A 12266-nucleotide genomic window follows, 5' to 3' on the forward strand; every position below is an offset into this window, starting at 1 on the left:
CTGTAACTTTTGATCAATTTAATGCATCCTTGATAAATATTTTTTACATTGATAAATTGTTAATTTCTTTCAAAAAAATCGTATAGACCCCAAACTTTTGAAAAATAGTGTAAATGCTTAATTTGAAATGTGTTCTTGACTACAGTGCTCTCTCTCCTACAGATTGCAGCCAACAGACAGTTCTTCTTCTTCCAGTGGGCTCTACTACAAGCTTGTCATCTCACAACATCTCCTCCGATGGGTCTGAAGTCGACTGGTCCCCTAGCAGCACCCAACGGGGTATCTCTGATGACCTCAACCATAACCATCCACAGTGGCTACAGATTGATCTTGGAGAAAAGAGGAGAATCACAGGTAATACTTGTAACTTTCATAACCTGATCTCATTTACTTAATTTTTTATGGGTAACCTGACTGTGCCAGTTTCCTCTTTGATACCTCCTCAATGTGCTGGTTTGGTTTTCTTGCATGATGGGAATCCAAATCCAATGCACAGAATTTAATAGGTTGTCTGTAATTTAGAGAGAAATATAATGCTATAATGCTGCATTCACACCATGTCATAATTAATTACGAGATGACAACCCGTGACGTTCTACAGTGGTCAGGTGGTACAGCGGTCACGTGGTACAAGTCGGAGCTCTCCAAAATTCAGAGTTGTAATTAACTTTGTCCTCACCAGCATTTACTAAAAAAGTTGCCCGTCAGCGTCAATATATCACATATAGTCAATATATCAAAAGAAAGAACAGAGCCTCTGCTTTAAAAAATAAAAATGTCTAGCTTAATGCATTCCGGGTCCTTTATGCATAAATATTGATATTGTATGATATGGAAAATAATTGTGATTTATACTTTTGGCCATATCGCCCAGCTCTACCTAACACCTGAATGGTGGGGAAAGAGTTAAGTGAGGATGTGAGCGTTTTTTTTTTTTTTTTGTCAGAATCTCATAATTTCCATAATTACGACATGGCTTGAACACACCTTCAGATCCCAACACACACACAAACATTTCCGAAAGACCCAGTGTTTCCAGAGGGTGTTAAGTGGTGTAATTATCCACACAAAAGGTCTTTCTCGTGATCGGCTCTGGAGCGCCGAGGAGCATTACACACCCGGAGCACATGAGCGCCGACAACCCCCCCAACAACTAACTGGTATCTACATAACAGTTCCTGGTATTGCTTAAAAGCAGAAAGGCCCTTTTTGTGTCCATTCATCACACATACAAACCCTCTTACAAAAGGACATTTAAATTTAGGAACACGCCGGACATGCGTTTATTTTGAGCATGACTGTTTGTAGACAGCACAACCGAGTTAATTTCATACAGCTCAAGGAGCAAAAGAATGCTCACTTTGTCTCCTGTAGGGAATCTGCGCTTTCGGACATGATGACCCTGAGTGAAACCGGCCCGTCTTAAAAGAGGAAGCACTGTTATCATTGTGGCGATGGCGTACATTTGTGAGGCTAAATAAAACTAGAGAAAAAGCATGTCTTTATCTGTGGGGTTCACCGCTCTGCATTCACACGCTGCTTTCTAAGAGAGCTTTTGTCAACAAGCATGAAAAATTCATGTTTTTTTTCCTCAAGATAAATACATTGCTGTGGAGAGTATGGTAAATGAAAGCAATGAGCCACAAAAAGCCATTTTACCACGGTTAAGGGGAGCTATTAGGACCACCCTTGAACATGGTAAAATTACTGTAATATACAGTGTCATTCAAAAGTTTGGGGTTGGTAAGATTTTTTTTATTTATTTATTTTTTTAAAGAAATTATTACTAATTATTACTCAGCAAGGATGTGACAGTAAAGACATTTAAAATGTTACAAAAGATTTCTATTTCAAGTAAATGCTGTTCTTTTGAACTTTCTATTCATCAAAGAATCCTGAAAAAAAAAAAGATCATGGGTTCCAAAAAATATGTTGACAATAATGAGAAATGTTTCACCAAATCAGCATATTAGAATGATTTCTGAGGGATCATGTGACACTGAAGACTGGAGTAATGATGCTGAAAATTCAGCTTTGCATCACAGGAATAAATTACATTTTAAAATATATTTAAAATCAGAATAGTATTTAACAATTTTACTGTACACTCTCAGAAAAAAAGGTACAAAAGCTGTCACTGGGACAGTACCCTTCAAAAGGGCTCTAATATGTACCATCATTTAGGTACTAATATGTACACGTTTGGTACCAATATGTACCTTTGAGTGACTTATATGCACTCTTTAGGTACAAAGGTGTACCTTTTGAAAAGGTACCGCCACAGTGACAGCTTTTGTACCTTTTTTTTTTTTCTGAGAGTGTATTTTTGAAATCAAATAAATAAATGCTTGGAGAGCATAAGGGATTTTTTTTCAAAAACATTAATCTTACCGACCCCAAACTTTGTGACCAGTAGAGTGTATTGTGCAAGTTGGATATACTGTACGTATAATAGTTAGTAATTTGTCTTGCAGTGGTATTGAGGATTACTAAATCTGCAGGATTGTGGTGGTAATACTGGTATTCGGATATACTTCTCAACACAAAACGCTTCATTTCATGCTGTATTCCAGACAACTTGTTATTCTCCAAAACAACCAATGGAATGTTGCTTTTAGTAGGTGCCATTTTAGAAATAACATCAATTGACACTTCTCACCAGCGTCGAATGTCTGATCTTGAGTAGTTCTTTTTCACAAGGAAGTGGGAGAATTACAATTTAGAACCGCAATTATGCAGTTTATACTCCACTTTAACTGCTTGTTTAGTTTTCAGTGATCTTTGACCACAAGAAGGGGCATCACTGTCTTAAAAATGGTTCTTTCATTTTGTAGCTTTGATTCTTTACCTTTGCTTCTTTATATAGTGACTATAATCTCTTTGAACTCTTCAAGCTTTTCTCTGATGATGAGTAACTTCCTTTCTCAACTTTCATGTCATCACACTTCAATCTCACAGCTTCACACTTTGAATTGCTCTTATGATCACGGTGGTGTCCTCGCGTCTGTGATGTAGTTAATGTTAGGAAGTAATAACAGAGCTCGGGGTCTTCAGTTGGTGTTTCTGTGTCTGCTGGGAACATGCCACTTGAGTGTTTCCCTCAGGAATGTGTTTTGTAGCCGAAAGAGGCCGACCGCAGGTTTCCACTGTGATGCAGATGACGGGCCGCACTCTGAAGCGAAGTCTTTAGCCTACATGCTGTCACATTCCTCAGCTGGCTGAGCGCTTGCATCACTGTATCAGGAGAATGACCCCTGGAGCATCTGAGGAGAAATGCTGTGTGACTAGACATTTAACTGAACGCTAGTTTTTTTTGTGTGCTTTTCAAACGAAATAATTCGGGGTCATGTTTTTGTTTCCTAGGCATTCTGACAACAGGCTTGACCATCGCAAACATCGAATATTTTGTGAAAAACTACAAGATCGAGTACAAGGAGAGGAACCGCTGGCGGACATTTGTCCAGTACAATAACTCTGATGATATGGTAAGACTTTATATCACTCCATCATAATAATACATTCAATACAACCGTAAATGGCATTTTAACTTCTGCTATAAGGTACTTGGATAGTTGGAAATGATAAATGATATATAAAATTGCATAATGTGTCTCCCTGGCCAAATGGCATCAAAAATATTACTTCAGCTGCAAAAAATTTATTATTTTCTTTTGAATAAAGAACACTAATGAATCACAATGAGACCAGAGACATTTATTAAGAGTCAATTTAGATTTTTCTTTTAACTGTCTGTGTATTAGAGCTGCACGAGTTATCGTTCAAAAGATCATGATTTCGATTTAAACATCCACGCGATTCATTCCTAAACGACAACGATTCGCCTGGGTCTATTAAAACTGACAAAATCACACCAAAACATTCAGATCTGCCTCTGTGCTGAGCCAGAGAGAGCAGATGTCATGTTTATGTATGAAACAGCTTTTCAACCACACAGTATAGTTATTTCTGTTACAAATATTCATATTATCACAGAAGAACTGGGATTCATGTTTATAGTTCCGATATAAACATGGTGTATGGAAGAGATCATAAAAGAGCAAATCACCTTTTGAAAGTAACATTGATGGCGCTTCAAATAAGGATTGTATCGATTACATCGTTTGGCGACAAGTGACTGTTAAAATAAACAGTAATTGAATCATTCATTAAAGAGATTCAAGAAACCCTGATTCATTTAGTAATGAAACAATGACGTATTTATGAGTGAGTCATTGAATCATTCGTTTATTCATTTTAAATAGACTGCAGCAATTAACATTTGTCAGAATGTTATTTTGTTTAGTTGTCTTTTCAGAATCGTAGGAGGATCTTGATCTCTGTTTGAAACCAAAAAAAAACGTGATTCTTAATTTCTCCAGGATCGTGCAGTTCTACAGTGTGTATCATTCACGTTTTTAATGTTGCAGTGTTGTATTTCACCTTAGATTTTTGAAGGAAATACTGACAGCCTCCACCAAACACGCAACACCTTCCATCCCTCCATCGTGGCACGAAGCATTCGTGTCGTACCTCAACAGTGGCACAGAATAATTGCCATGAGAGTGCAGCTACTGGGCTGTCCTTATGTTAAACCCATCCCAGGTGCGTGTCAGACACATAAAGGCTCTACAATTTCATTATTCATATTAAATGTGCACTAAACCTCAGTTTTTCCTCATGTAGTGAATTCGTCGTCTCAGGTGACACAGGACGCCCAGCCTACACAGCCCATTCTCAATGACATGACCAAACCAGTGCCCTCTCAGGCTAATCTTGGTACGGTTTTAAGAACGCACACTAATCACTCATTAATTAATACAGATTATGTTACAGAAGTACTGGACAGATGTCTGAGAATGTGCCATATTTCCTCCCTAACCTTATTCAAATTTCAACGATTTTTTTTCTCTCAGTATATTGGTTGTCCTATAGTATAAAAACTATAATAGAATATCTTAATTTTTATATTTGTACTGTCTTGTTGTAGCTTTTTTGTTTTTCTTCCTCATTTCTGACTTTTTTCTTCTCTTTTTAGTTAATTTGGTTGTGATAATTGTGCCCACCATTCTTCTTGTGGTCCTGATCCTGGTGGGAATCTGCTTGGTTAAAATGCTATACAAGTAAGTCAATTTTTAGTTGCCATATTTGTTTATATTTTCTAGGGATAATAATGAGCCTTTAATTGCCTACATATCCTAATCAGCGCTCAAGCGCACGTATAAAGCTTGCCACAGCGCACCGGCAAAAGTAATTATTATGAATGTGTCGTGAAAAAAACAGCAGGGAGATGAGATGGTCCTCACTGCAGAACACGAAATCCAGGGGGAGGAGTTGGATCCAGATCCAACTCCTCCCACCTTACATATACCTAAACCTACCCATCTCCACCCCTTAGATCTGGATCCAACTCCGCCCCCTGGATCTCGTGTACTGCAGTGAGGTGCTACTGAGGGAGACTCTTAATAGTTTAATAATTTATTAATGAACTAGTGTTTTCGGCTGTAGTGATGAAGTTGACGATGCTGACTCGTCATCTCGGCAGAATTGCGCATGCATCTATATGGCTTTTAAAGGCCTTACTTTTTAAGGCATTCAGGATGTAAATGACCTCTGTTATGATCTACCTGCATCAAAAAAAACACAGTAAGACCAGAAATGTGCATAAACAAAGTAAAATGTTCTTTAAAGTCAACCTGAAATCAAAACTGACCTAATGATGAAAGTTATGACTATTTTGTCGGTATTTTCCGTGTTGTGTCTGATTTGAGAGGGAGGTAGGGTCAGCTATGTTAAGATTTATTGGAGCACAGCAGGCTTATCTCAGTTCAGTTACCGTCTGTTACTAGTCCTGTTATCAAACACGACAGACAGTCTCGGCATCGCGTATGTGCACACACCAGTGATTCCCAGCCTGCCCTAATAGATTCCACAGCCACTGGTGTCAATAAAAGAGCGAGTGTAAGCTGATATGAGTGAGCATGTTGTGATTCCACAGCAACACATTGCAGCGATATTTAGATCCGTAAAGAATGGGGAGACTGAGGGTTGAGGGTCAAAGGTCAGTGTCAGGAGATGTGCCAGCTGCATTAGTCTCCCGAGAGAGAGCTCAGGGACAGGGGCATTGTGGGGAAATGAGGATGGATGAATGAAAACCTCTTATGGACATGTTTCAAGGGAATAGTAAGGCATCTTCTCCTGTTTAAGAGTGATGAAGGTGGGGAGAGACTCTAGAATCTGCCACCTGTGTCTCTGACGCTGATGTTTTTCACTGTCCCACAGTAAGAAGACAAAGGAGAACACGTACGGCTCTGCAGAGACGCATCATACAGGTAAAACATTCGCTTTAACTCAACTGGCTGGAACACTTAAAGGAATATTTCATCCAAAATTAGAACATTTTAAACTGCTGTTTTCCATACGGTTTTGTGCTTATCGAACAGTATGATAGCTTTGTATATCAAACAGACTTTGTGTGTTGTGATCATCTATGATTATATGTTTGTTTTCAAATAAAGCTATCAAATAACTTCAGGAGATTAGGAATAGAGAGCACATGGGCTGCTTTTATGGTGCTGTTGTTTTTGGAGCCACTGGTCTCCACCTATTTTTTTTAGTTTTGTGAAAAAGAGCAGCTTAAACATTTTCGTAAATCTCTCCTTTTGTGTTCCACCCAATAAATAGTCGTACAGATTTATAACAGCTTGAAGGTGAGATATAATATACATGTCAAAATATTAGTTGCTGGGTGAACTTTTCCTTTAACATTGGTTTCAGAATAACAGAAAATGCAGAAAATAATGCATTATTGCATTAATAAAACCTGACTACACCATATGTTTTTTAACCTCTATTATTCTCCAAGTCTTAAAAAAATTTTCTTAGTCACCATGACGGATCCCTTCCCAATATATATGTTGTGTTCTGCCCTTTCAGACATGTATAATTTAAGGCTTAGCTGCTTGACTCGCTCCGAGATAAAACCATCTTTCAGAGACTGGCTGACAGATAAATGATTCTTGTCTACAGGCTGTTGGAGACAGATAAAACAGCCGTTCGCCAGACACCAGTCCACAGAGTTCACCATCAAATACAGCTCTGAGAAAGAGCCCATCCAGAAGCTGGACCTGGTAACCAGGGAAATGGCAGGTAAAGATTGACCGAATTTTGATTTAGTTTCTCACACAGTGTCCCATCCATTATCAAGCATGTTTTCTGTCCTCGCTGATGATCGGACATGTGTTGAGGAAGCTGCCGGAAGACTGTTGCACATTAAAGAAATTCATACTTTTATTCATTCATTAAATTGATCAAAAGTGACACTAATAGGGATTTTGATTTCAAATAAATGCTGTTCTTTTTCTTTTTTATTCATTAAAGAATCCTGAAAAAAGTAATCAGTTACCACAAAAATATTAAGCAGCACGACCGATTTCAACATTGATAATAATAAGAAATGTTTCTTGAGCAGCCAATCAGCGTATTAGAATGATTTCTGAAGGATCATGTGACACTGAAGACTGGAGCAATGATTTTTTTTTATTGTAATATTTCACAATATTACTGTTTCTAGTTTCTACTATATTTTTGATCAAATAAATGCAGCCTTGGTGAGCATAAGAAACTTTGTTCAAAAACATTAAAAAAAATATTTATTTTTAATAGTATAATACTTATAATAATCCAAAGCAACAAAAGTTGAGCCGCTAGCATGCAACTGAAAATGTAGTTTAAGTCAGTTAAATGTTAAATACTCCCCAACAAGCGTCTGAGACGGGACTGTAATAGAACCCAAGTGACCAATAAAATATCTCATAGCACAGTTTGCTTGTCATAGTCTGAGCAAAATTATTTAACACAAAAGAGATATGATATATTGATTTGTTTTATTGCTTGTCATGCTCTGTTAGGATATTGTGTTCAATTGGAAATATGGACTCAAAGAGTGTTTCATATTTCTGGCCGCAGCTGAAGTCTGAGAGGAGACGGCACACTTTCTCAAGCTGAGTTTTTTATTGACTGATTATAAAGGAGTTCAACTTGTGAGGCCATTTTTCATCTTCCAATGTGCCAAGGGAGTAAAAAAGACCTTATTGAAATAGTTGTAACAGCCTGAATGCTTGCCAGATGGAAACGCTCGCTGATATTTAATTGTCAGTTTTCCCCCTACTCTCCTCCAAGGCTGTAATTATTGATGATTCAAGGTTTGTGCAAGACGTCAGACAGATTACAGGCGCTCCGATTTCAAGCCTGGCGCTTAACTTGGAGTCCCTTTGAGCAAATACTGAAACGTTTCATTGATTTCCTTTTTGCTATAACATTTTCTTTTATGTTTGATGCCATAAGAGTTTATGGTCCCATATTTATGATCATGGCTTATTGGGTAGCCAGGTATGTTTCAGGATAGCTAGACAATAAACCAAAGAACAGAAAAACATGGTTTATGGTGGCATGGAGCAAGTTTAAAGGGATAGTTCACTCAAAAATGAAAGTTTATTTTCTCACCCTCATATCGTTCCAAACCTGTATGACTTTCTTTCATCTGTGGAACACAAAATAATATATTTTAAAGAACTGTTTTCATCTATAAAATGGGGTCCAAAACAACATTGGACCCTACTGAGTTTCATTGTGAAGAGCATGGAACAATAAACAGTGTTATTTTAAACTGAAAAAAAAGTGTTACTTTTAGTATAATGGATATTTTGTTATAGTTTTTGTTAATATTTTAGATTAGATTTTGAATATATTTGTATTTTCTGGTTTCATTTTCATTTTAGTTAAATTTTGGTTTGTTATTTTAAACTTATTTTTTCAGCTAGTGGCCAATGCAAAATTTCTCATTTTCTTATTTTAATGTTAATTTCAAATACAAATAATGATATTTTATATATATATATATATATATATATATATATATATATATATATATATATATATATATATATATATATAAAATAATATATTACATATATATATATATATATAAAATAATATATATATATATATATATATATATATATATATATATATATATATATATATATATATATATATATATATATATATAGTTTTAGATTTAGTTATCAATAATAACACTGACTAAAACTACCACAAATTGTTTTCTGAATTTGAAATAAAATTAAATAAAAATATTAGATGAAAAACTTATGAAAATCAGAAATGTTGCCTTGGAAAATAGCTGAAATAAATGTTTAAGTTGAAGTATTAAAATGACTGAATAATAGATAATAAAAGAAGATAATGACTATATATATATATATATATATATATATATATATATATATAAAAATTATTTTATTTTTTATTATTATTATTTATTTTTTTAGAAATGACAAAAGCACATAACATTTCTAAAAACTAAATACTAAAATAGTATATTAATAATACTAAAATAACACAGCCAAATAAAATTTTGGGCATTTTTAGGGTAACTATTCCAGTACTAACTATTCCTCTCTTCTTTTTCTTAAGACGAATACCAGCAGCCACTCATGCTTGGCACGGACACCGTGTCTCGAAAAGGCTCGACGTTTAGGCCCATGGACACCGAGGACAAAGACAAGGACAGCGAGGCTACTTCTCACTACGACCAACTGCAGACGGGCATCCAGTACGCCTTGCCACTGACCAATCAGGAGCCAGAGTACGCCACGCCCATCATCGAGCGCCACACCTTCCGCAAAGACCCCAGCTACAGCGTCCCAGGGGTGGTACTGAACAAGAGCCCGTCGTTTCGAGCAGTAGAGGGCAGTAATTGTAGGAAAGTGATCGGAGGACTGGCTGGGGGCTACCAGACTCCCCAAGTCAAACTAGACCGGGGGAATTACCCAGAGGACATCTACGACAGCCCTAAAATCCAGAAGCCCGTCGTGAAGAACGGGAGTTGCTCGGCGTACCAAAGACCCCAGATTAAGTCCCCGGAGCAGGAGTGCTATTCCACTCCGAGAGACTGCGTCAGACTGCCCTTCTCTGGACTCAGACCCGACCCGGAGGGCAGCAGCTCAGAGGGAAGCTGAGAAGAACCATACTGTGATGTTCCTGATTTACCTGACTCAACAAAATCACCTCCAGACTCTTCTTAACTTATTTGTGTATGAGGGACTCCTTGTTTTTGTATTTCTGCAGTTGTAAAGGACAGCGGAGGCCGTGATCAGTTTGTGTAATTTAACTGGGGTTTTTTTGTATATGTGAGATACTTTGTCTTGACGAATCAAGATTTTATTTTTATTTTTAATTGTCCTGTTTTTTCCAGTTTTATTTTCAATCAAATGCAATATGTAGAGATTTTGCAGGGATAACTGCGACGATGCATTTGTTCCCTACTCAGACACAAACTGTGAATGTAAGCCAGATTTTCATGTATTCTACAATGTGACCATTATCTCAATCTTCTTATGTTCTTCTCTGAACATGGACAACTTCACAGATTTTCAACCAGCTTTTTATTATGACAATGTCGGTAATCTATGTAAGTGACCAGTGTGTGGTCTTTCTCCATGTGTCCTGCACCATGAAATACCTGTTTATTTGTCTGCAAATCAAGACTTTTTACACTTTTTGCATTATCTTCTGGACTTTTGGCCAACAAATGAGGGGATCTGGTTGAAGGTAACATGGAGAAAGAGTATACACCATTCATTTACAGATACTGTACTACCAACATTGTAACGATACAAAGCTGTTTGAAAATCGGCAAAGGTCTACAGGTAGAAAATAAGATGTTATAGCAAGCAGACCAGAAGCTTTCCTGGTGCAAGTAGGAGATGCTTCTCATAAAAGGTGACCTAAAGGCTCCATGTTCATGTCTGAACTAGCGCTACACCAATCAAAACACATGAAATGAGGTGAAAATACTATTTTAAAAAGCCTAACGCAATCTAAAATGGAAGCAAACTTTGTTTATGCAAAAAAAAAAAATGGCTTGTTCCCATAATGCAAGTGAAATGATGATCTGAAAGCGATCTGATTTTGACATCCTGCTTGTTTTTAATCTTGGGTCTAAGGGTTGTTAGATTCAGCCATTTTGGATTGTTTTCCATCTCATTCTGCTGTGTGCAGTTAACAATGTTGAATCTCAGATGATCTGATCATTTTTCCATGCTGAATATTGATGTGTTGATTTCGTGGTTTTCGACGCCCCTTGTTCCATGTGCAAATTGAGCAATAACAGACAAAAAATTCTTATCAGATCCTGTTTTTATTTGGATTGTCTATATGCATATGTATGTACAGTTTTGAAATGTATATTTAGTTAAAAAGCTAAATGAGATGTCACTTTGTGCTGTCAATGATTTAGTTCACCCAAAAATGTATTCATTCTCATTTTATTCCTAAGCCATGTGACTTTTTCTTCTGTGGAACACATGAGGAGAAATTATCAGGAATGCATTTCCAATAAAATTGAAGTGAGAGTCTCTCAAGCTCTCATAAAACATCTTTTTTTTTTAAAAAAAGCTTAAACATTTCCCTTTTGTGTTCCACGGAAGAGATAAAGTCTGGTTTGGAGTAAACAATGACGGCATTTTCATTTTGAGTGAACTTTCCTTTTTTTAAGCATCCAAAAGATCTGGGAGTTGCTGCTGTTTAAAGGACAATCCTTGTGAAAGATTACTGACAGGTCTTAATTTCTGTGAAATGTTTTGGGGGATGTGCTCGATGGTTAATGTTTGATATGCCCATGAGGATCTGGCCATGCTGGTGAGCTGAAGTGCTTTGCCACTGAGAATCTCAGTTCTGTGTTTGTGCTCGTCTAAACCCTGATTAAAAGAACCAGCATTTTAGTCTGTCCTGTGATGGTCTTTTGTCTTAAAATATGAGATATAAAAAAAATGGGAACAATCAGCACGATTATCTAAGTATTTGGTGAAAGCATGTCACACAAGAGGTGTCCCAGTGGGAGATTGATCAGGAATGTGACGGTGGGGTGTTAGTTATGGGGTAGCAGCTGATGGTGAACCTGCTGTTTAAATCTACCGTTCAGGCACACTGTATCACATTCCACCCAAAGTGTACAACATTAGTGAATCGCTGGCCCGACCTACTGGCACAGATGCAATCAAACAGGTAGAAAGAGCAGCACTTACCATCATTTTAATTGTTACATTAGGCTATAAAATGCTATTCATCTGCATGAATACTTGTTAGGCCTACCAAATATTAGGGCCATAAACTAAAACAGCTTTGTGTTTTGTGTGTGTGAGGTCTTTGTTTGAAGCCGAACTTTTGTGTGGGCTGATAGTAGGCCT

The 12266-nt window shown here is 37.0% G+C and overlaps 1 protein-coding gene across 1 annotated transcript in view; it reads left to right on the forward strand.

Annotated features, from left to right (window-relative positions):
• The window catches only part of dcbld1 (discoidin, CUB and LCCL domain containing 1), a 31403-nt gene extending 19603 nt beyond the window's left edge, over nt 1-11800 (forward strand). Inside the window, exons 8-15 of the mRNA XM_084431343.1 lie at nt 163-354; nt 3364-3485; nt 4446-4602; nt 4684-4776; nt 5036-5120; nt 6280-6329; nt 7027-7146; nt 9493-11800. Of these exons, the coding sequence (XP_084287469.1) occupies nt 163-354; nt 3364-3485; nt 4446-4602; nt 4684-4776; nt 5036-5120; nt 6280-6329; nt 7027-7146; nt 9493-10037 (1364 nt within the window). The 3' untranslated portion in view covers nt 10038-11800. The remainder of the gene's footprint in view (nt 1-162; nt 355-3363; nt 3486-4445; nt 4603-4683; nt 4777-5035; nt 5121-6279; nt 6330-7026; nt 7147-9492) is intronic.
• Nucleotides 11801-12266: the final 466 nt, after the last annotated feature.

The sequence above is a fragment of the Rutilus rutilus genome (assembly GCF_951802725.1).
Source record: "Rutilus rutilus genome assembly, chromosome: 15".
In the NCBI taxonomy this organism is placed as follows: Eukaryota; Metazoa; Chordata; class Actinopteri; order Cypriniformes; family Leuciscidae; genus Rutilus; species Rutilus rutilus.